The sequence below is a fragment of the Coregonus lavaretus genome (genome assembly GCF_964263955.1).
Source record: "Coregonus lavaretus genome assembly, chromosome: 31".
NCBI lineage: Eukaryota > Metazoa > Chordata > Actinopteri > Salmoniformes > Salmonidae > Coregonus > Coregonus lavaretus.
Window position 1 is genome coordinate 16,075,356 of NC_140018.1, and position 26,266 is coordinate 16,101,621.

At 42.7% G+C, this 26,266-nt stretch overlaps 1 protein-coding gene across 1 annotated transcript in view; it reads right to left on the minus strand.

Moving 5' to 3' along the window:
* Window positions 1-25,392, minus strand: part of tulp4a (TUB like protein 4a) — a 49,588-nt gene extending 24,196 nt beyond the window's left edge. The window contains exons 1-2 of the mRNA XM_084149520.1: window positions 25,352-25,392; window positions 22,942-24,296 (exon numbers count right to left, since the gene is read on the minus strand). Of these exons, the coding sequence (XP_084005646.1) occupies window positions 22,942-23,193 (252 nt within the window). The 5' untranslated portion in view covers window positions 23,194-24,296; window positions 25,352-25,392. The remainder of the gene's footprint in view (window positions 1-22,941; window positions 24,297-25,351) is intronic.
* Window positions 25,393-26,266: the final 874 nt, after the last annotated feature.

Below are 26,266 nucleotides of genomic sequence, written 5' to 3' on the forward strand. Positions count from 1 at the left end.
TCCACACCCACAGGGGAGCCACAGCACAATGAGACCAGGCCTGCTGCTCTAGGGTTGGAGATAGAACTGTAGGTCCCTATAATGATAGGTCTCTGTAGGGCAGGCCATTCACACACAGCTGAAAGGGCCCCTATCCATCATCATGCTACGAAGTCACCAGGTGATGTGGGGGCCTCAGAGCAGGCAAAGAAAGCTCATAGGTTTTCACTGTGATGATGACGCTTTGTAGAGGCATGACCAGACTACACAGACAAGGGATGGAAAAATAAATAACAATAACCAGACTGTGTTTTTGAAAACGCAGGTTTGTAAAGGCTAGTCCAACCATTTTATTTTGGGCTATAGCCTGCTGCCACTGCACTGTCTGCAACCTCACTGGAGCGAAATGTATTTGTCGGCCTGCATTATACAATCTGTTACAGCAGTAGTCAGGGGCACAGGCCTGCATTATACAATCTGTTACAGCAGTAGTCAGGGGCACAGGCCTGCATTATACAATCTGTTACAGCAGTAGTCAGGGGCACAGGCCTGCATTATACAATCTGTTACAGCAGTAGTCAGGGGCACAGGCCTGCATTATACAATCTGTTACAGCAGTAGTCAGGAGCACAGGCCTGCATTATACAATCTGTTACAGCAGTAGTCAGGGGCACAGGTCTGCATTATACAATCTGTACCCCTTGATTAGATGGGGAGGAAATACAACATACACACACACTAGGTTAGAGTGTGTGTGTGTGTGTTTTTAGCCCTGTGGGGGGGGATTAATGTGAGCTGGTCAGGCGGCCCAGGGGGGACAGCTGAGTGCCTGGACCACACCGTGACACAGCGATTTAGGGGATCAGACGTCACATGGAGACAGACAGGATCAGACTGGGAAGCTACAAAACGTACAGGGCCCAGGGAAACAGCGCGCTAAAACAGGACAGCCCCAGATACAGGCTAAACCAGCATAGTAGCCTAACCTTAACCTGTCCGGGGCCGAGACAAGGATTCTAATTTAAAGGGCTGGAACGGGGATAGTATACCAACGTACAGCCACATAATGAATATTTCTACTAGGATATATACAGTGAGCTCCAAAAGTATTGGGACAGTGACACATTTTTTGTTGTTTTAGCGCTGTACTCCAGCACTTTGGATTTGAAATTATACAATGACTGATGTTAAGGTGCAGACTGTCGGCTATAAGTTTGAGGGTATTTTCATCCATATCGGGTGCAAGATGGCGCCGGAGGAGATGGCTGCCGTTTTACGGCCCCCTAACCAATTGTGCTATTATGTGTGTTTTTTCGCGTTATTTGTAATTTATTCTGTACATAATGTTTCTGCCACCGTATCTTATGACCAAAAAGAGCTTCTGGATATCAGGACAGCGATTACACACCTTGTATTGGACGAAGATGTTTTATTCACTGAGTCGGACGCAAAGGATATTCTACAGACACCCGATAAGGCCCAAATCCCCGTCATTCGCATGAGAAAGAGATATCGTGGACGTAGGTCGGGGAGCCTTGTAAGGATCCGACGGCGAGCGAGTAATCTGCCTCTTCCATCAGTCCTATTAGCCAACATACAATCATTGGAAAACAAAATGGACGACCTAAGATCAAGGATAACCTACCAACGGGACATTAAAAACTGTAATATCTTATGTTTCACAGAATCGTGGCTGAACGACGACATGGATAATGGCGACATACAGCTCGCGGGATATACGCTACATCGGCAGGATAGAACGGCTGACTCCGGTAAGACAAGGGGTGCCGGTCTGTGTATATTTGTAAACAACAGCTGGTGCACGAAATCTAATACTAAGGAAGTCTCAAGGTTTTGCTCGCCTGAGGTAGAGTATCTCATGATAAGCTGTAGACCACACTATTTACCAAGAGAGTTCTCTTCTATATTTTTTGTAGCTGTCTATTTACCACCACAAACCGATGCTGGCACTAAGATTGCACTCAATGAGCTGTATAAGGCCATAAGCAAACAGGAAAACCCTCATCCAGAGGCAGCGTTCCTAGTGGCCGGGGACTATAATGCAGGAAAACTTAAATCCGTTCTACCTCATTTCTACCAGCATGTTAAATGTGCAACCAGAGGAAAAAAAACTCTAGACCACCTTTATGCCACACACATAGACGCGTACAAAGCTCTCCCTCGCCCTCCATTTGGCAAATCTGCCCATAATTATATCCTCCTGATTCCTGCTTATAAGCAAAAACTAAAGCAGGAAGCACCAGTGACTCTGTAAATAAGGAAGTGATCAGATGACGCAGATGCTAAGCTACAGGACTGTTTTGCTAGCACAGACTAGAATATGTTCCAGGATTCTTCCAATGGCATTGAGGAGTACACCACATCAGTCACTGGCTTCATCAATAAGTGCATCGATGACGTCGTCCCCACAGTGACCGTACGTACCCCAACCAGAAGCCATGGATTACAGGCAACATCCGCACTAAACTAAAGGGTAAAGCTGCCGCTTTCAAGGAGCGGGACTCTAACCTGGACGCTTATAAGAAATCCCGCCATGCCCTCCGACAAACCATCAAACAGGCAAAGAGTCAATACAGGACTAAGATTGAATCGTACTACACCGGCTCCGACGCTCGTCGGATGTAGCAGGGCTTGCAAACTATTACAGACTACAAAGGGAAGCACAGCCGCGAGCTGCCCAGTGACACAAGCCTACCAACTAAATTACTTCTATGCTCGCTTCGAGGCAAGCAACACTGAAGCATGCATGAGAGCATCAGCTGTTCCGGATGACTATGTGATCACGCTCTCCGTAGCCGATGTGAGTAAGACTTTTAAGCAGGTCAACATTCACAAGGCCGCAGGGCCAGACGGATTACCAGGACGTGTACTCCGAGCATGGGCTGACCAACTGGCAAGTGTCTTCACTGACATTTTCAACATGTCCCTGACTGAGTCTGTAATACCAACATGTTTCAAGCAGACCACCATAGTCCCTGTGCCCAAGAACACTAAGATAACCTGCCTAAATTACTACTGACCCGTAGCACTCACGTCTGTAGCGCTTTGAAAGGCTGGTCATGGCTCACATCAACACCATTATCCCAGAAATCCTAGACCCACTCCAATTTGCATACCGCCCCAACAGATCTACAGATGGTGCAATCTATATTGCACTCCACACTGCCCTTTCCCACCTGGACAAGAGGAACACCTACGTGAGAATGCTATTCATTGACTACAGCTCAGCGTTCAACACCATAGTGCCCTCAAAGCTCATCACTAAGCTAAGAACCCTGGGACTAAACACCTCCCTCAGCAACTAGATCCTGGACTTCCTGACGGGCTGCCCCCAGGTGGTAAGGGTAGGTAACAACACATTGCCACGCTGATCCTCAGGGGTGCGTGCTCAGTTCCCTCCTACACTCCCTGTTCACCCATGACTGCATTGCCAGGCATGACTCCAACACCATCATTAAGTTTGCCGACGACACAACAGTGGTAGGCATAATCACCGACAACGATGAGACAGTCTATAGGGAGGAGGTCAGAGACCTGGCCGTGTGGTGCCAGGATAACAACCTCTCCCTCAATGTGATCAAGACAAAGGAGATGATTGTGGACTACAACGGAAAAAAAGGACTGAGCACGCCCCCATTCTCATCGACAGGGCTGTAGTGGAACAGGTTGAGAGCTTCAAGTTCCTTGGTGTCCACATCACCAACAAACTATCATCCAGGACCTCTATACCAGGCGGTGTCAGAGGAAGGCCCTAAAAATTGTCAAAGACTCCAGCCACCCTAGTCATAGACTGTTCTCTCTGCTACCGCACAGCAAGCGGTACCGGAGAGCCAAGTCTAGGTCCAAAGGGCTTCTTAACAGCTTCTACCCCACAAGCCATAAGACTCCTGAACAGCTAATCATGGCTACCCAGACTATTTGCACTGATTTGACTTGAACCGTTTCTAAATTACAGCACTTTTTGTACATAGCCCCCCCCCCCCTTTTAAGGGAACAAAAGTAATGGGTCAAGTTCACATATGTGTATTAAAGTAGTCAAAAATGTAGTATAAATATCCTACCCCCCCAAAAATGCTAACCTCCCCTGTTATTGTAATGGTGAGAGGTTAGGATGTCTTGGGGGTATGATATTTGTTCATCTATACATTTCTCACTCATTATTCACGATTCATTCAGGATTATCCGTAATCATGGTAGCATTCACATTAATGTAGAAGTGATTAGAAACATGATATTCTTATTTACTTTTGACTATTTTAACACACACACAAGTGAATTTGTCCCAATACATTTGGTCCCCTAAAATGGGAGGACTATATACAAAAAGTGCTGTAATTTGTAAACGGTTCACCCGATATGGATGAATATACCCTCAAATTAAAAGGTGACAGTCTTCACTTTAACCTCATAGAAACAGTATAATTTCAAGTGCTGGAGTACAGAGCCAAAACAACAACATAAATGTCACTGTCCCAATACTTTTGGTGCGCACTGTAGCTAACATACAATAGGCCTGTTCACAAAATATATACACATAAAATCAAAAACACTTTCTCTGCCTCTCCCACTAATAACGCCATTCAGGTAACAGAGAGACGCCAAGTTCAAATCCCCTTAACACTGCTATCCTGACAACTGCAGGCCATTGACCACTTTTGCCTGGAAAGTTAGCAGCAGCAGCTGACAATTTGCAGGCTGGCAGTGAGTGTCATTGTGACCCTGGCCCCTGAATGGCCCCTGCCTGTGACTCAGGGACCCAGCAGGGACCCAGGGAGGACCCGGCCAGCCTCACTGAGGTGGCAAATCAAATTAAGGGACAGCTGTACCATGCATTGCCCGAGCAGCCCAGTCAGCAGAAGGGGAGAGGACACCATAGAACGGGCATCCCCATTCAAGTTGCCAGGGTTAGAGGTTCCAAACCGTCCTATTCATTCTATTTCTATGACTGGTACAACCAGGAGAGGAGTGAGGACACAAAGGTCTGCTGGATCCAAGGTCCTCAAGGTGGAGGGGAGTGTTCTTTATACAGAGAAATGGAGATGAGGGCAGGTTCTGCTGATGTGCAAAGGGGGGGGTGCAACTCAATATTAGGAAGATGTATGTCATTGCCCTTAGGAGCTGATCTAATATCAGTATAACATTTTTTTTTTAGATAATTACAATCAGCACCTATCTAGACAATATTTAGGCCTTCTCCTCAGTGACCCTCTCTGTGATGGGAACTCTAAGGACAGACCGCCTGAATCAGCCAGCTCACTATAAAAGTAGAGATACAGCCTGAATCAGCCAGCTCACTATAAAGGTAATGTCTTACAGAGTACAGACAGAGCAGACATGTAGAGAGAGAGAGAGGGGACACACTCCTCCTTTCCCCCTACTCCAGCTCTCTTCTGTCTCAGTGTCTGACGTGACATTAAATCAGAACCGGAACTCAATTAGAGAAAAACGCTGCGCTAGGACCAACGCAGAGGGCGGGGTGGGGGGGGGATGTGATTTGCGGCCGGTCACCAGGGCAGCAGGACAGGACCTTCAGGGTAGGTATGGAGATATTTTATGGGAAGACGGAGCGTTGAGTAGGGGCTTTATTAAATATCGATATCTGATAATATGACACAGATGACTGGTCCTAATGGAAGGTTAGGATGAGTAGAGGAGTAGCCACTCGCAGACTAGTAGGATTTGCCTGGTTTTACCATGGAGTTGGCAGTGTTTCCGCTATCACTGCATAGGTGGGGGCAAGACCCCCTTCAAAACACACATATCCCTGCACCTGAGAGAGGAGGCGAGTGGGAGTTACATAACAACGTCCTCTCCAAGGATAGATTAGCAGCTAAAGCTGTCACTAAGCACGTTGGCCTGTGACACCAACACAGCACATGCCACTGAGGACAGGGTCACACGTTCACTCTATTCCTTCCTGAAGGGGCTCTGGAGGGAAGAAAAGAGAGGTAGAGGCATGTAGGGTTGGGCGATGACAACTTTTGTCCTATCGTGATTATGTACCCATAAAACATTGTGATATACGATGATTTCGCCCCCATAAGAATTACAACAGTAATGAACAAATACTGGGCTACAGTTGGGCTATAGCACGAAATCGAATGCAACTGGAATAATCATGACGAAAGATATTGTTGTTGAGGCTAAGTACTCCTTTCTGGTGGAGGAGCAGAACAGGTTTGTGTGTGTGTGTGTGTGTGTGTGGGATGCGCACATGATGGAGCAGTGTCTGTCTGATGAGGTTGGGCCGTCTTACCGTAGTGAGCTAGGTTATAGGACTACATCATTGGCTTGATAGAAACTGCTGTGACTGAGAACAGCCTATGCTTAGGCTTATTTTTAAAAGCCACAACAACTTTAGGACAACGCCTTCATAGGCTACAATATTTGGGAAATAAGCTACTGTTCATAACTTCAACTTGTCTTAAAGCTTGTATGATAAGGCCAGTAGGAGGAATGAGGATGGGTTATTGGCCATTTGGTTTTCAACCTCGCATGGAGGGATTTTCCCAGCCAGCATGGATAATTTATTTCTCAATAAGCTTAAATATGTCATTAAAAAAATGCTATATGTTTTTGATATTGTTTGATCGGTCTCATTTGTATTGCTCTGGCTACTTAAGGTTTTAGACTATTCAAATTACTTTGAGATGGAACTCCGTTATATTCCTTGTTTGATCCGGAGAAAGCTATACATAAAACGATGACGCGTAGCCTTCAGTCATATTCGTAGCCTATCAAATGAAGAGGGAAGGGAATACAGGCTACATAAAAACAAATACTTACAAGGTTTATGCTATAGCCTAATGCCCATCCGACAGAGAAAGAGAAACAATGTTTTCTGACTGGACATTTTGCGGTGCTTTGGTGGAATTCTCCACTCTGTCTGGCCTACATTCCTCTCCTGCGTTCTGTAGGCTATATAAAACAGATTTATTGAAAAAGGCTACAGCAAATAGGAATAGGCTAATTACTCAGAATGTCACTTGTGTGCTGCCAAGTTCAAATAGGCTAAACCATCGTCTGTCACCATCATCTGTAACATCATGTCGTCACCATCGACAACTGCTGTCTATCATCGTCGATAGACGATGCTATCGTAATATCGCCCAACCTTAGAGGGATGTAGAAAAGAGAGGAGAGTGGTGGTCAAAAGACATGAGGAGGGGAGAGCTGCCGGAAAGAGGGCAGAGGGAGGAGGAAGACAGGTTATGGGAGGAAAGAGAAGGTGGGGGCAGTAAGCAGGAGAGAGGGGCGTCAGAGGAACAATAATGGGGTGCTAGAGGGAAGTCAGAGAGAGAGAAGAGAAGCATGAAAGGAAAGAGGATAGGCAGAGCTACTGAGACATAAACCGCCCTGAAGTCTGAAAAGTAGCCAAGCCTATGCCCGCAATAGGAAATGGTATGACTGTGTGCAGAAATAGACCTTGCATTAAGGCAGAGAATTGCCAGGGACCTCACGATATGATATTATCATGATACTTACAGTGAGGGAAAAAAGTATTTGATGCCCTGCTGATTTTGTACGTTTGCCCACTGACAAAGACATGATCAGTCTATAATTTTAATGGTAGGTTTATTTGAACAGTGAGAGACAGAATAACAACAACAAAATCCAGAAAAACGCATGTCAAAAATGTTATTAATTGATTTGCATTTTAATGAGGGAAATAAGTATTTGACCCCTCTGCAAAACATGACTTAGTACTTGGTGGCAAAACCCTTGTTGGCAATCACAGAGGTCAGACGTTTCTTGTAGTTGGCCACCAGGTTTGCACACATCTCAGGAGGGATTTTGTCCCACTCCTCTTTGCAGATCTTCTCCAAGTCATTAAGGTTTCGAGGCTGACGTTTGGCAACTCGAACCTTCAGCTCTCTCCACAGATTTTCTATGGGATTAAGGTCTGGAGACTGGCTAGGCCACTCCAGGACCTTAATGTGCTTCTTCTTGAGCCACTCCTTTGTTGCCTTGGCCGTGTGTTTTGGGTCATTGTCATGTTGGAATACCCATCCACGACCCATTTTCAATGCCCTGGCTGAGGGAAGGAGGTTCACACCCAAGATTTGACGGTACATGGCCCCGTCCATCGTCCCTTTGATGCGGTGAAGTTGTCCTGTCCGCTTAGCAGAAAAACACCCCCAAAGCATAATGTTTCCACCTCCATGTTTGACGGTGGGGATGGTGTTCTTGGGGTCATAGGCAGCATTCCTCCTCCTCCAAACACGGCGAGTTGAGCTGATGCCAAAGAGCTCGATTTTGGTCTCATCTGACCACAACACTTTCACCCAGTTCTCCTCTGAATCATTCAGATGTTCATTGGCAAACTTCAGATGGCCCTGTATATGTGCTTTCTTGAGCAGGGGGACCTTGCGGGCACTGCAGGATTTCAATCCTTCACGGCGTAGTGTGTTACCAATTGTTTTATTGGTTACCATGGTCCCAGCTGCCTTGAGATCATTGACAAGATCCTCCCGTGTAGTTCTGGGCTGATTCCTCACCGTTCTCATGATCATTGCAACTCCACGAGGTGAGATCTTGCATGGAGCCCCAGGCCGAGGGAGATTGACAGTTATTTTGTGTTTCTTCCATTTGCAAATAATCGCACCAACTGTTGTCACCTTCTCACCAAGCTGCTTGGCGATGGTCTTGTAGCCCATTCCAGCCTTGTGTAGGTCTACAATCTTGTCCCTGACATCCTTGGAGAGCTCTTTGGTCTTGGCCATGGTGGAGAGTTTGGAATCTGATTGATTGATTGCTTCTGTGGACAGGTGTCTTTTATACAGGTAACAAGCTGAGATTAGGAGCACTCCCTTTAAGAGTGTGCTCCTAATCTCAGCTCGTTACCTGTATAAAAGACACCTGGGAGCCAGAAATCTTTCTGATTGAGAGGGGGTCAAATACTTATTTCCCCTCATTAAAATGCAAATCAATTTATAACATTTTTGACATGGGTTATTCTGTCTCTCACTGTTCAAATAAACCTACCATTAAAATTATAGACTGATCATTTCTTTGTCAGTGGGCAAACGTACAAAATCAGCAGGGGATCAAATACTTTTTTCCCCTCACTGTAGGTGCCAAACCGATACGTATTGTGATTCGATACTGTGATTTTATTGCGATTTGATGTTCCAAACATATTGCTCACTATTCACAGAGTGTACAAAACATTCGGAACACCTTCCTAATATTGAGTTGCACCACCTTTTGCTCTTAGAACAGCCTCAATTCGTCGGGGCATGGACTCTACAAGGTGTCGAAAGCGTTCCACAGGGATGCTGGCCCATGTTGATTCCAATGCTTCCCACAGTTGGCTGGATGTCCTTTGGGTGGTGGACCATTCTTGATACACACGGGAAACTGTTGAGTGTGGAAAAACCCAGCAGGGTTGCAGTTCTTGACACTCCGGTGTGCCTGGTACCTACTACCATACCCTGTTCAAAGGCACTTCAATATTTTGTCTTGCCCATTCACCCTCAATGTCACACATACACAATCCATGTCTCAATTGTCTCAAGGCTTAAAATTCCTTCTTTAACCTGTCTCCTCCCCTTCATCTACACTGATTGAAGTGGATGTAACAAGTGACATCAATAAGGGATCAGACTGACCAACTGGAAGCTATGTCATGGAAAAAGCAGCAGAAATAAAAGTGCTGAAAACATGTTGGCTAACTATTTAAAAAGAAGATGGAGAACAAGCTATAGGATGAGAAATACCGTAGTTTTGACACAGGTACAGCCGACTAGTGCCAGCTAACGTTACCTATATACACTACCGTTCAAAAGTTTGGGGTCACTTAGAAATGTCCTTGTTTTTGAAAGAAAAGCAATTTTTTTGTCCATTAAAATAACATCAAATTGATCAGAAATACAGTCTAGACATTGTTAATGTTGTAAATGGCTATTGTAGCTGGAAATGGCTGATTTTTTATGGAATATCTACATAGGCGTACAGAGGCCCATTATCAGCAACCATCAGTCCTGTGTTCCAATGGCACGTTATTTTTGCTAATCCAAGTTTATCATTTTAAAAGGCTAATTGATCATTAGAAAACCCTTTTACAATTATGTTAGCACAGCTGAAAACTGTTGTGCTGATTAAAGAAGCAATAAAACTGGCCTTCTTGAGACTAGTTGAGTATCTGGAGCATCAGCAATTGTGGGTTCGATTACAGGCTCAAAATGGCCAGAAACAAATAACTTTCTTCTGAAACTCGTCAGTCTATTCTTGTTCTGAGAAATAAAAGCTATATGCGAGAAATTGCCAAATAACGGCTGATAATGGGCCTCTGTACGCCTATGTAGATATTCCATTAAAAATCAGCCGTTTCCAGCTACAATAGCGATTTACAACATTAACAAGGTCTACACTGTATTTCTGAACAATTTGATGTTATTTTAACGGACAAAAAAAAAGTTTTATTTCAAAAACAAGGACATTTCTAAGTGACCCCAAACTTTTGAACGGTAATGTATATAAACACTTTTTATTGTTATTTTTAAAAATATATCGGAGTCAAATATCGATATAATATCATCCAAAAATAATATTGCGATATGTATATAGATTCCCCACCCCATCACTACCTTGCATCCATTAGGACCCGTTAAAACTGTATGAACTAGACCCATCTAGTGTATCATACCATAGTAAAGGCTAAAGAAAAAAGGGCAAAGGCACAGAGAGAGATGTTCTGAGGTTATTCTGGTTGCGAATATAAACATATTCTGTTACAAATATTATTCTGTAGACAGTTTTTGCCATGACCTCAGATCTGTAAACTAAGACCAGTTTGTGCAGTGAAGAGGCTGGTAAACAGGTAGCAGAGGTAGCAGTGTCCCCAGGGTCATGTCAGTCTCTCTGTAGAATGCTCGGTCTGTCTGAAACCTGCAATCACACTACTTAACACTGGGCTTTGGGAAGGCATGGTGAAAAACAGGTGGGACTCCAGACTGAACCCATGGGAAAGACTGGGAGGTGTGTGTGAGTGTGTGTCTGCTCATTGTCTACTGCTGCAGAGGGGCTTGAGAAGGTGTGTCACTCTTCAAATACCACAAAATTAATACACACCTTTCAGCCTGGTGTGCCTCCATAAACCTTCCTTTCAGAGTCTGCAGTGACGGTCCACAAAGGAATTTTTTCTAATTTCTTATTTTTAGCCCCAAAAGTAAAACGGGCCCCTTGAGATTGGCACTGTTAATGTTCCTAATTCAGATCAAACACAAAACACGCACTCACAGAAAATAGAACAAAAAGCCAAGGCTGTGTTGTCATCAGTAGGGCTGATAGGACTCCCATTGGGATTATAAGCCTACTGCTGCATTGGAATTAGATTGACAGTCATAACATCTATGTTTTACATTTTCACATTAAATTACAGACACTCCCACTATAAAAGGGTATGCTTCTTTTGAACTGTGTTTTAAAATTAGTCTAAAAAAAGACAGAGTCGGCGCTAATAATAAGCTTTGTTTTACGGTCTTGTCTATTTGGACTAATCTGGGCTTTTTGTTTTGGTTAAAAATGGATTTGCAGCGAAGATGGTGGTGTTAGGACAGATTAGATGGATCCACCTTAATGCATTTATAACACACACACATCCCATGATGACACTCAACATTATTCAATGAGGTGGACATGGAACATCCCAAAATCAAGCTGACGTGAGAGGACTGAGGAGCTAGCATACACATGATGAGACAGCCAGAGAACGCGTTGGGCCTGGTAGAAATAAAGCAAAATAAGGTTTACGACCAGAAATTAACAGATATCCACATTATCTATCCCTGTCCACCTCCCTGTGTGTCTGTTTTATGTCTCTCTTCAGCTATCATTATCTTGGTTTCTCCCTCTCTCACAGAAACAGGTAGGCTGCCCTGCACAGACTTCTTCTTCCATCTCTCTCGTTCCCTCTCTTTGAAGTGACAGAGCCTGTGCTCAAGCCACAACTGATGCAATCTCCAGAGCAAGTGTCTCATACATGGATCATGATGCTTTTTCTCTGGCCTGCAAACAGACTCTCTTCCCCTTTCTCGCTCTCGGCCCCTCCCTCCTTTAACACCTACTCTTATAACCTCTCATAATTATCTCCCACTCAGTGGCCCTCTATCCCCCTCTCCACTCCCATCTCTACTTCTCTCCGCCCCCTAGCTTATGGCCCTGCTGAGGGTAAATAAACAACAAAAGTTAATCAGGGAGGTGAGGTGAAAAAATATTTGATGACTTTGCCATTTCCTCGACATGTTTTCTTCAGACACTCATTCTTAAACCTAACAATAGGTGTGTTGGTGGGGCCACAGAGCTCAGTCTCCTGCAGCCTCTCCTCTCCTGCCATCTTAAAGAGATTATCCGGTACATTTGCATACTTTTCAGCCAGTAGTTCTGAAAGTAGCACTAACTCACGAGCCAAAGGTGCGCCCCGAAAAGTGTATCACTTCACCTGTATCACTTCTGCCTGTGCTTAGCTATATTCTGTTTATTTTTATCATAAAAAACGTATGTCTTATCATGTGTATGTGCCTGTGTGTGTCTCTTCACAGTCCCCGCTGTTACATAAGGTGTATTTTTATCTGTTTTTTAAAATCTGATTCTATTGCTTGCATCAGTTACCTGATGTGGAATAGAGTTCCATGTAGCAATGCCTCTATGTAGTACTGTGCGCCTCCCATTGTCTGTTCTTAACTTGGGGATTGTGAAGAGACCTTTGGTGGCATGTCTTGTGGGGTATGCATGTGTGTCCGAGCTGTGTGCTAGTAGTTTAAAAACAGACACCTCAGTACATTCAGCATGTCAACACTTCTTACAAAAAAAGAAGTCAATCTCTCCTCCACTTTGAGCCATGAGAGACATACATGCATATTATTAATGTTAGCTCTCCATGTACATTTAAGGGCCAGCCTTACTGCCCTGTTCTGAGCCAATTGTAATCTTCCGAGGTCCCTCTTTGTGTCACCTGACCACACGACTGAACAGTAGTTCAGGTGCGACAAAACTAGGGCCTGTAGGACCTGCCTTGTAGATAGTGTTGTTAAAAAGGCAGAGCTGCGCTTTATTATGGACCGACTTCTCGCCATCTTAGCTATTGTTGTATCAACATGTTTTGACCATGACAGTTTACAATCCAGGGTTACTCCAAGCAGTTTAGTCACCTCAACTTGCTCAATTTCCACATTATGTATTACAAGATTCAGTTGAGGTTTAGTGAATGATTTATCCCAAATACAATGCTCTTCGTTTTTGAAATATTTAGGACTAATTTATTCCTTGCCACCCATTTTGAAACTAACTGCAGCTCTTTGTTAAGTGTTGCAGTGATTTCACTCTCTGTAGTAGCTGACGTGTATAGTGTTGAGTCATCCGCATACATAGCCATACTGCTTTACTCAAAGCCAGTGGCATGTCACTAGTATTCCTGATTCTACCTGGATTATGTTGGAGAGGCTTCCATTAAAGAACGCCCTCTGTGATATGGCATATAGAAGCAAACCGGATGGACATCATGAAAATGATCGGAGAGCTTGAGGGTAGAGGATGTTCAGCAGTAAAAACAAACAAAATTGAATTATTGTAAAATTGACTGTGTCCATAAAATGTATATAGTATGTATAAGCTGGAAGTAGAGGCCTAAGCCTTGTTGTTCACTAGTTTACTCCAATTAGGGAAGGGGTGGTGGGGTTGGAAAGTAATAAAGGGAAATATATATTTTTAAAGGATATGTATATATGTATGTATATGTATTTATACGTAAATTAGGTATGTACAGTTGAAGTCGGAAGTTTACATACAAATACATTTAAACTCAGTTTTTCACAATTCCTGACATTTAATCCTAGTAAAAATGGCATGTCTTAGGTCAGTTAGGACAACCACTTTGTTTTAAGAATGTGAAATGTCAGAATAATAGCAGAGAGAATTATTTATTTCAGCTTTTATTTCTTTCATCACAATCCCAGTGTATCAGAAGTTTACATACACTCAATTAGTATTTGGTAGCATTGCCTTTAAATTGTTTAACTTGGGTCAAACGTTTCGGGTAGCCTTACACAGGCTTCCCACAATAAGTTGGGTGAATTTTGGCCCATTCCTATTGACAGAGATGGTGTAACTGAGTCAGGTTTGTAGGCCTCCTTGCTCGCACACACTTTTTCAGTTCTGCCCACACATTTTCTATAGGATTGAGGTCAGGGCTTTGTGATGGCCACTCCAATACCTTGACTTTGTTGTCCTTAAGCCATTTTGCCACAACTATGGAAGTATGCTTGGGGTCATTGTCCATTTGGAAGACCCATTTGCAACCAAGCTTTAACTTCCTGACTGATGTCTTGAGATGTTGCTTCAATAAATCTACATAATCTTCCTTCCTCATGATGCCATCTATTTTGTGAAGTGCACCAGTCCCTCCTGCAGCAGAGCACCCCCACAGCATGATGCTGCCACCCCCGTGCTTCATGGTTGGGATGGTGTTCTTCGGCTTGCAAACCCCCTCCCCCTTTTTCCTCCAAACATAACGATGGTCATTATGGCCAAACAGTTCTATTTTTGTTTAATCAGATCAGAGGACATTTCTTCAAAAAGTACGATCTTTGTCCTCATGTGCTGTTGCAAACCGTAGTTTGGAGCAGTGGCTTCTTCCTTACTGAGCGGCCATTCAGGTTATGTCGATATAGGACTCGTTTTACTGTGGATATAGATACTTTTGTACCCGTTTCCTCCAGCATCTCCACAAGGTCCTTTGCTGTTGTTCTGGGATTGATTTGCACTTTTTGCACCAAAATACGTTCATCTCTAGGAGACAGAACGTGTCTCCTTCCTGAGCGGTATGACGGCTGCGTGGTCCCATGGTGTTTATACTTGCGTACTATTGTTTGTACAGATTAACGTGGTACCTTCAGGCATTTGGAAATTGCTCCCAAGGATGAACCAGACTTGTGGAGGTCTACCATTTTTTTCTGAGGTCTTGGCTGATTTATTTAGATTTTCCCATGATGTCAAGCAAAGAGGCACTGAGTTTGAAGCTTGGCCTTGAAATACATCCACAGGTACACCTCCAATTGACTCAAATTATGTCAATTAGCCTATCAGAAGCTTCTAAAGCCATGACATCATTTTCTGGAATTTTCCAAGCTGTTGAAAGGCACAGTCAACTTAGTGTATGTAAACTTCTGACCCACTGGAATTGTGATACAGTGAATTATAAGTGAAATAAATCTGTCTGTAAACAATTGTTGGAATTATTACTTGTGTCATGCACAAAGTAGATGTCCTAACCGATTTGCCAAAACTATAGTTTGTTAACAAGAAATTTGTGGAGTGGTTGAAAAACGAGTTTCAACGACTCCAACCAAAGTGTTTGTAAACTTCCGACTTCAACTGTATTTACAGTGAGGGAAAAAAGTATTTGATCCCCTGCTGATGTTGTACGTTTGCCCACTGACAAAGACATGATCAGTCTATAATTTTAATGGTAGGTTTATTTGAACAGTGAGAGACAGAATAACAACAAAAAAATCCAGAAAGACGCATGTCAAAAATGTTATAAATTGATTTGCATTTTAATGAGGGAAATAAGTATTTGACCCCTCTGCAAAACATGACTTAGTACTTGGTGGCAAAACCCTTGTTGGCAATCACAGAGGTCAGACGTTTCTTGTAGTTGGCCACCAGGTTTGCACACATCTCAGGAGTGATTTTGTCCCACTCCTCTTTGCAGATCTTCTCCAAGTCATTAAGGTTGAGCCTGACGTTTGGCAACTCGAACCTTCAGCTCCCTCCACAGATTTTCTATGGGATTAAGGTCTGGAGACTGGCTAGGCCACTCCAGGACCTTAATGTGCTTCTTCTTGAGCCACTCCTTTGTTGCCTTGGCCGTGTGTTTTGGGTCATTGTCATGCTGGAATACCCATCCACGACCCATTTTCAATGCCCTGGCTGAGGGAAGGAGGTTCTCACCCGAGATTTGACGGTACATGGCGCCGTCTATCGTCCCAAAGCATAATGTTTCCACCTCCATGTTTGATGGTGGGGATGGTGTTCTTGGGGTCATAGGCAGCATTCCTCCTCCTCCAAACACGGCGAGTTGAGTTGATGCCAAAGCACTCCATTTTGGTCTCATCTGACCACAACACTTTCACCCAGTTCTCCTCTGAATCATTCAGATGTTCATTGGCAAACTTCAGACGGCCCTGTATATGTGCTTTCTTGAGCAGGGGGACCTTGCGGGCACTGCAGGATTTCAGTCCTTCACGGCGTAGTGTGTTACCAATTGTTTTATTGGTGACTATGGTCCCAGCTGCCTTGAGATCATTGACAAGATCCTCCCGTGTAGTTCTGGGCTGATTATTTTGTGTTTCTTCCATTTGAAAATAATCGCACCAACTGTTGTCACCTTCTCACCAAGCTGCTTGGCGATAGTCTTGTAGCCCATTCCAGCCTTGTGTAGGTCTACAATCTTGTCCCTGACATCCTTGGAGAGCTCTTTGGTCTTGGCCATGGTGGAGAGTTTGGAATCTGATTGATTGATTGCTTCTGTGGACAGGTGTCTTTTATACAGGTAACAAGCTGAGATTAGGAGCACTCCCTTTAAGAGTGTGCTCCTAATCTCAGCTCGTTACCTGTATAAAAGACACCTGGGAGCCAGAAATCTTTCTGATTGAGAGGGGGTCAAATACTTATTTCCCTCATTAAAATGCAAATCAATTTATAACATTTTTGACATGGGTTTTTCTGGATTTTGTTGTTGTTATTCTGTCTCTCACTGTTCAAATAAACCTGCCATTAAAATTATAGACTGATCATTTCTTTGTCAGTGGGCAAACGTACAAAATCAGCAGGGGATCAAATACTTTTTCCCCCTCACTGTGTATATATATATTTGCGAGAAGAAAAAAAAACATATGGGATTGGAAGTGATGCAGACAATTACATTGATGAAGGTACAATCTATCCCCAATTTATTTTTTTATTTTTTTAAACATTAAAACAAAAATTATAACAGAACACCCTCTGTGTTCTGTTAGACAGGTAACTCTTTATCCACAATATAGCAGTGGGTGTAAAGCCATAACACATCCGTATTTTATGATCGACTATGTGAAAAGCAACACTGAAGTCTAACAAAACAGCTCCCACAATCTTTTTATCATACATTTCTCTCAGCCAATCATCAGTCATTTGTGTAAGTGCTGTGCTTGTTGAATGTCCTTCCCTATAAGCGTGTTGAACGTCTGTTGTCATTTAGTTTACAGTAAAATAGCATTGTATCTGGTCAAACACCATTTTTTTCAAAAGTTTACTAAGGTTTGGTAACATGCTGATTGGTCGGCTATTTGAGCCAGTAATTTATATTTGTTTCATAGTGTAGTAGTTTCTTATTTTTATTCAGTTTAGCCACATGATTTCTCAATTTGCAGTATGTTTGCCAATCGGTTGTGCAGCCAGACTTGTTTGCCATTCCTTTTGCCTCATCCCTCTCAATCATACAATTTTTCATTTCCTTATCAATCCACAGGGATTTAACCGTTTTTACAGTCATTTTCTTAATGGATGCATGCTTATTAGTAACTGGAATAAGCAACTTCCTAAATGTGTCAAGTGCAGTGTCTAGTTGCTCCTCATTACATACCACAGACCAACAAATATTCTTTACATCAACAACATAGGAATCACTACAAAACCTATTGTATGACCTCTTATAATCTATATTAGGCCTATTCTTTGGACCTTTGGTTTTCCTAGATATGGCTACTATATTGTGATCACTACAGCCGATGGATTTGGATACTGCTTTAAAGCACATTTCCGCAGTATTAGTAAAGATGTGATCAATACATGTTGATGATTTCATTCCTGTGCTGTTTGTATCTGCCCTGGTAGGTTAACTGATAACCTGAACCAGGTTGCAGGCACTAGTTACAGTGTTGGATTTGCCCCAAAGATAACGCTTTGTATTCAGGACATAATGTTCATTTCTTTGCCACATTTATTGCAGTTTTACTTTAGTGCCTTATTGCAAACAGGATGCATGTTTTAGAATTGTTTTATTCTGTACAGGCTTCCTTCTTTTTACTCTGTCAATTAGGTTAGTATTGTGGAGTAACTACAATGTTTTTGATCCATCCTCAGTTTTTGCCTATCACAGCCAATCAACTCTTTAACTGTTTTAAAGTCACCATTGGCCTCAAGGTGAAATCCCTGAGCGGTTTCCTTCCTCTCTGGCAACTGAGTTAGGAAGGACGCCTGTGTCATGCTGTAACACAACAAAATGTGTAAAACGTCAATGGGTGTGAATACTTTCTGAAGGCACTGTATGTGCAGATATGTGCACCACGTCATTGCTTTCTCTCTCTGCTGTGTCCACTGAGCCGTTGGACCCACTCTGCAACCTCATTGGATAACGCTGAGCAGGCCTCTTGCTAGCGGTCACTCAAATGTGAGGGGCTGAAGCTTATTGTCTAGAACTCAAATTGCTAGGGGGCTGGCCCACATAGGGGGAAATGTAGGGAATATGGCGCAGCACAGCTTCAAGAAAAGTCGCTTTCAAACTAGGGATTTCATGGCTAAGTGAGGCAAGACAGTAATTCTGCTCATAGTTTATGCATGTATGAACTACACATTGACACATCCAGTCCAAAGCGGGAGGTTTAAAACACACTTTCTTAGTCGTCAAAGTACCGGAATATGTCTTTAAAAGCCTTTATCGTCATTCCCTGCGACCCACTTCTGTCCAGGATCCAAACAACTCATCCATTCAAACGTGCTTCTCCATTCAGATCGCAGAAAACACTGAAGGACTAAACTAACCATAACCTTCGCTGCTCTGGTGATTATGACCAATCTAATCTTGTCTGTTGCAGTTATTGACCTTGGCTGTTCTGTTTGAACTCACATTAGATTTTGGCCTGTTCTATTCTGTGAGGTGTCCTATTTTACATGAAGGTACATCATCACCCATGCTGACGTTAAAGTACAGCGGCACGAATGCCGTTCCCATCACTGCTGATAAAGTGGATTTTCCTGTTCAGTCTAGCAGCCAGTCACATAAATATAGAGTGAAGACCCTGGTCGGTTGGTCATGGGAGTGGGTTCTCTCCTCTCCACTACTCACCAGAGTAAGCACATTCGTCATAACCTGATAGGATTCATTAGGCAACCTCATTTCCACACTGTCAGAGACACCGAATTATGTGCCCGGCTACCAAATTATGGATTTTACATTTCCCAAAGCGTATGCTTATTTATTGCTTTATATCAAATATGGGCTGGGGAAGGACATTATCCACTTCATTACTAGGGAAAGTGTGAAAGGGGGAACTGTTGTTTCGGATGAACATGTACTTGAATTAATGTGTCTGGAAGTGGGTAAAGTGAGAATCAACCAAAATCCCTTAAAAACGCACACCTATTGTCATATCGCACTTTGCAAACCTATTTCATCAACCTCATCAAAACCATTGTGTCAGTTTAGGTAATTGGAGCTAGAGGTCTGCATTCCCACTGGTCCCGGCAGACATCACTGCAGCGCGGTCAACATTTTTCATGCTGCGGACGGTCAGACAACTTTGGGATTCAAATATGTTTCTGTCGCCACAGATTAGATTACACCGGATAGGTGCAGTGAAATGTTTTGTTTTACAGGATCAGCCATAGTAGTACGACGCCGCTGGAGCAAATTAGGGTTAAGTGCCTTGCTCAAGGGCACAGACAGATTTTTCACCTTGTCAGCACGGGTATTCAAACCAGCGACCTTTCGGTTAATGGCCCAATGGCTACCTGCCGCCCTATGATATGACTAGGCTACAGTTCACTACAGTGTCCGGAAATAAATATTGATAATGGAAAGAAGTGGAGGGCAACCAACGTGAGTAGAGGTGCAACCCCAAAATGTTAGAATTTTTGGCAACTTTTCAATAAATATTGATAACCCATTAATTTGTCTCTGCCTGCAAATCTTCCAGCTCCTAAAGGGTAGGCTATGCAAAACGTAAGAGAAAGTACAAGTGTCTGCTCTCATCATTCTTGCTGCTTCAAGTTCAGTAGCCATACCTCTACTAGTCGGGCGTGCGAGATCTGGTGAGTGGGTGGTCTCTATTAAATAGAGTGGGCTATATGCATGGACAGAGAAGCACAGTGCAGTATTCTTCTAAGGAAATTAACTTCCTAAATATGATTAATCTATTGTTTAGTAGAGCCGGGACCATTCCAGTCATCGCAATACTCGTTAGTATCGCGGCAAGGAAACAACACACAAAGCGGATTTAACTTCTTCAGGAAAGCAGCCCTGATGTTGGAAACAAATATCACTACGTTGTCATCCAGAGTCACATTTATTTATTTTCCAAGATATGGCACACAATATTTTATAGGGCTGGGAATTGCCAGGGATCTCACGATACGATATCATCACGACACTTAGGTGCCGATACGATATGTATTGCGTTTCTCACGATTCTATATGTATTGCGATGAAAATACTGTGATTTTATTGAGATTCGATGTTCCAAACATATTGCTCACCAAATGTCTGCTGCAGAGGGAAAAGAGAGAACCATGAGAAAAACAAGTTTTGATCAAAACATATTGGCTCACTATTTTAAAAGAAGTTGGACAACAAGCTATGCAGGTACAGCCAACTAGTGCAAAAATAATATTGCGATGTCAAAACGATACAATATTTCGTCAAACATAATATTCCGATATGTAACTGTATCGATTCCCCCCATTTTTTATATTTTACATATAGCAAGTTTCTAAAGGATCAAACTGCTTCGTGTTTTCATTTTTGCCATGGAGAAAATATTGCGATACTGGTATCGTCCCAGCTCTAGGTCTACTACATTGTCTGGAAATAAATATTGATCACCCATATTTGTCTCTGCCTGCAAATCGTACCGCTCCTAGTAGCCGATACAGTAACATGCTATACATGACGTCAAAGCTCAGGGACTCTGCTTCACAGCTCTATGTGGGTTTTGACTGACAGCCGTTCTGAACTTCAGCAACGCATGCGACAAGAATTTGCCCCATCCCTCCCGCTAATTGGGCAACGTGTGCAAATGTTTTGCTGCCTGAGTGAGGGAAATGCTCTAAATTATGAGGACTCTATGTATTTTGAAAGATGAGACATTGAGGATTATAATAAATACCGCTTTGATGTCACTGTACAAGCAAGCCAAACACCCGTGAGTCCAAATGTGTACTTCACATTTCCATATCATAAAACTCATGTAATATACAGTGTCAACGTTTATGATCACTATGTTTGATGTACAGTAACAAGATGACATGGCGTTATACCCTGGGTTTTCCTGAACAGAATGAGCCTGTTTGTTGTATTGTGAACAAAATTTGCCACGGACCACGCATCTGAATGCACTCATGACTCCATTCTGTGCGCACAAAAATTACAATCTGCTTCTTTGAATTGCTTTGTGAAAGCCTAACACTAAGATCGTATTTTATAATTTAGCTAGTCATGTTAACAATAGAACAAGATTTCAAATGATGCCCACCTGACCCAGATTATAATTTATAATGGACCGTTTTTGGATTGCTTAAACAACAACAGTAATTGTGTAAAGGTGGGGATACAGGGCTTTGTTCCAAACAAAACAACTACAATTGTGCTTGCATTAGTTCCTCAACGGCACAGCTAGGAGAGCTCAAAAAAGCATTTTATAGTTAAAGACTCTTCTTTGAGTCATAAAAGTGCATTGAAATTACTTAGGAATTGTGCACACTTTGGAGAGGTGTGTGGCCACTTGGAAACACCAGTTAGACCGCTCACTCATTTTTTTGTCATATGTTGCACCTACCCCAAATTTTCCAAGAATATTCTTATGTTACTGAATGTATCCAGAGTATTATCAGATTTCGTTATCAACAAATGTAGTGAAAAGTACGATAAATGTAAAATGCACATAAAATCAACAGTGTAATGTTTGGATTCAGTTGTGTCAGGTGAACTGTTGTGTCCTCACCTTTAGTCTAACTGTTCCCTTTTTATTGCTACCATGGTTATGCATTTCATATTTCTTCTGCAAGAAACATTTCAATTTAGCCATATCCATATAGGCCAATTCCCACAGTGTAAGGGTTAAGGTAGGCTATATTATGCAAAACATAGCTCAAGACAAAGTGCAAGTGTCTCTTCTCGCTCCAACTCTGGCTGTCTTTCAAACTACATCTAGTCTATTGGCTGATATAGCCCAGTAATACCGATAGCCTATATTCTAATATAAATGGGCCACGTGAGAATCTCTGGTAATTTTACCTATTTCTTGGGTTAATTCTGCGCATTGTGATATTGCTTATAGGGCTCAAAATTGCTGGGACCATAGCTGCCGAGCGAGCTGCATCACATATGGCTAAAATAAAATTTGCTGGACTGTGGTCGGGTTCGGGACTAGTTGTTGCGGGAGTGGGTGGGAGTCGGACAAAAAGCCAGCGGGAGCGGGTGGGTGCAGTATGAAAAGCTGCAGGAGCAGGCGGGAGCGGGATGAAGCAGACCTCTGCTTGGACCTACAGTATGTCTGCAAGTGGCCGTGGGCACACAGTGGAGTGGACAACACTTCTGTCACTGTAGGGTTCCGCTCTAGTCAGCTGCCTTGTGGAATACTGACACAGCAGCTTGGTCCATCTGAACCACAGTAACCAACAGCCAATCTCCTCTCTCTTACACAGGGAACACAGTAAGACCAGCTCACTGACTAACACTGTTCAATACTGTATATGATGGTAAATTAATTAGTAATACAATGTTACTTTCCCCAAATTTCAACATTTGAATGATATGAAACAGACAAACTGTCTAATGTATTAATAGATGTTAGAAATCATGAAAAGCAAGATACAAATATTCTAAATACTTATGACATTTAGGATTCTACACTAACATTACTTAAATGTGCACATTTATAATCACAACATAAACACATCTATTACCTCACTATTGTGTCCTCTCAGGTTGAAGTTGATCCTCTGTGGGGTAGTCCGATCCCTTCTGCAGTGGCTGGATGTGAACGTTACCCCGACAACCCCTCTCCCATTCCCTGTGGCAAGCCAGCCCTCCTCATAGTAGCGCCGCCGGCACACTGGCTTCTCCTTCTCGCTCTTGGGTACCCGGCCCTTCCATGACAGGCAGAGGATGTTGGAGTCGCTGCACAGGACGGGGCCATGCTCCACTGCGGCGAACATGCCTGCCGACCGCAACTCGTTCCACAATGAGGTAAAAGAATCCGGTAGGTCGCGCCTTTTGGAGAGGGTGGTGGTCCAGCTATGAGCGCTTCCACTCCGCTGCAGGCAAACTCGTGTCGGCGCCGTGGAACAGACGCTGCATAGTATTTGACGTTTTGGTAGTTTTATCTAGGTGTCCCCGTACGTTTTTAGGAAAATAGTCTGATCAGTTGTTGATCACCAAATTATCTAAATAACATGGTTGGCCAGTGGTGATTTCGTAGAAGATTGCATAAACGTTCAAAGGCACACATTCAGGTCATTTCGATTTGATAAATCAGTAAGTCCTGTCAATGTGATACTGAATCCATGAGTATTGACCACGGAGGTGAAAGATTAAAGTATTGGCCTATACATTGCGTTCTACCAAATGTTATACATGCACACATTTTTTTTACTTAACATGAAGTTACTTTTATAACTACAGTAGATCCGATCCCGGGATAAGAAAATCTATTTTCCTTTTTGTTTGCAGTCGTAGGCTACAGTGCTGGAACAAGTTGGCAACTCAAAGCCAACTAAACTAACAACTTAACAAAGCTCCTCCAACAACTTTGAACCATGCAATAAGTTTTAAAAAAACATTCATTCTTGGAGCCTTGATTAGCTCCGTTAGAAATAAGAAATAAATGTGTTGAGTGCATGTCAAAAGGCAAGTGTCCGAGCACTAAAAAACCTCCTAAAATGCAGGCATCAAATCTCAATTCCTAACCACCCACTGCTTCAATCTGGACCATCCGATTATTCTGAATATGGTCCAATTCGGTGAGGCATCACTGCTTAACTGAACACCTGTCCTCCATGCGATGTCTGAAACGGGACTCCTCACACCAGGGCTGTAATCATTAGTCCAAAACTACTAAAACAAGAGTTTCTATTGGACAAATGCAGGTAAGTCTCTCCCCGTTACGTTTGAGTCCGTTTAAGAAACGTTTTGCAAAAGACTCTGTGTAATGAATAAACCCCAGCTGTCAACCCCAACCCGTGGGAGTGCTGCTTCTCCCAGCAATGTCATGTCACCCAGCTTGCCTTCCAATCTATGTCGGGGATCCTGTCAAGGAGTGCTGTGAAAACGGGAGAAAAATAAACATTTTATATAGGGTGATCAAGGTGAAGATCAAGGAGAACTGATACCCCTGAGAAAATACAGCAGCAATAAATATGCCAGCCAGGATGCGCCGTTTGAGTTCACATTGTTGAGACTCAGAGATAGAAATCTGAGAGAGAAATCACAGCGAGAGAGAATGCGTGGGCGAATGGCCATAAAGACCACGACGCAAAAGAACGGACAATAAAATACTACAAATATTGTTAGGCTGTGATGTGTGAGGCAAATGATGGGGGGCACAACATTGGAGCCTTCCATTGTCAAACGTATTCGCCATCCCGATCGGTTTATACAAATCATTGATTCAGACCATGTTCAGATATTGATACAGCAGCTAGTTAACTAGCTCAGTGCCATAATTATCCACAACATAGCTATTTGATTTCCAATAACAGCATACCCCTATAAACCCCTGCTAGCTAACGTTAGTTTCCAGAATCAAGTTGGTTTAGCACCATAAACTGGGGATATTTCTTTATATGCAAGTATTTGAACCTCGGTGTTTTGGCTGCACAGCCCAATCACTGACGTTAGCTAACGTTAGCGAATAGCGGGCTAAATAACAGTGACCATAAAATAATATCCATCCATTCAGCCAAATATTGGCATCATTTGTATTAGCAATTTAGCAGCTTATTCACTACATAGCTAAAGGGGGTAACTATTAACTAAATTATTAATTACCTAGTTAACTAGTAAGCCACAGACAGAAATACCGGCATTGTCCCATTTTATCTGGACATTTCACAAATCACAAAACGTTAGCTAACCAACCACTGGCATCGGCATCTTCACTGTAAATTGGTTGGCTAGCTAGTTAGCTTATGTTAGCTAGTCAGTAGCCCGATAGCAAAATAGCTAGCTAGCCGTTTTGTTTTCGAAAGACTAGTTTGTGTGGCTAATTACAATAACAGCAAGGGAGTAGGTATCGTTGTCAGTATGCTAAAATCATGTGAGACCTAACGTCAATATCGCTGGATAAATATCAACGGACAATGAGAAACCGCTTACCACTCGTCTCCCTTGTCTTGTCTTGTGTTGTTGCTGAATGTACAGGGTAGGGCCTGTGCTGGGGCGCGTTCAGCAGGACGCAACGTTTTGGAACGTTCGGATAGAAATAGGCTATGTAGAACAAACAGGCCTCTGACAGGTAGAGGCACATAAAATTAGAAAGAATTAGATAGAATGTCCATTAACCTTCTTATGACGGGATAAAGTTATTTTGGTCAGGGAGTTGGTCAACCATGGTTGGCCAGTGCTGTGATAAGATAGTCTAAAATAATGCATTTGAAGAATGTCTCTGCACTGTATGTTTGTTAGCTAGCTAGCCAGCCAGTTTTAGAGGAATCATTCCATTAATTTGTATAATTTACTGCCAATATGCTAACATTCCATTCAAAAAATGCAGTCAATCCACAACCATACACTGGCTGAAATCAGTTGATGATAGGATTTAGACAAGATTTAAATGCAACAAGTACTGATATTGTATCATATAATAGCACTCACGCACTTTCCAAGAAAACAAAAATGTAGACATTAATGGTCCGTTTACATATTTTAGAGGCTATCTATACAGAACATTGATATACAACTTGTATAAACTGTATTTATAATTATATTACAATATTTTAGGTTGACAATTAATCTATGACACAATTTCTGATATATCAGATGCCTTACTTTTTTTCTTCCAGCATAAGTGAAATCAGGATTATGCCTCTACTACCGTTCGTTCCAATTAGACTGGTTTGGATTTCTCCCTGACCAATATGGCTGCCATTTTCAGTCCATTCTGGAACTTTGAAAGTTCATGACATAGACCCTCTAGCAAAGTAACATGATCTCTATGTAGAGGAATCGCATCAGCTCTATTCATGGCATTTCTATCGGCAACGTTTGACAACGTTTGACAACTGAACGTGG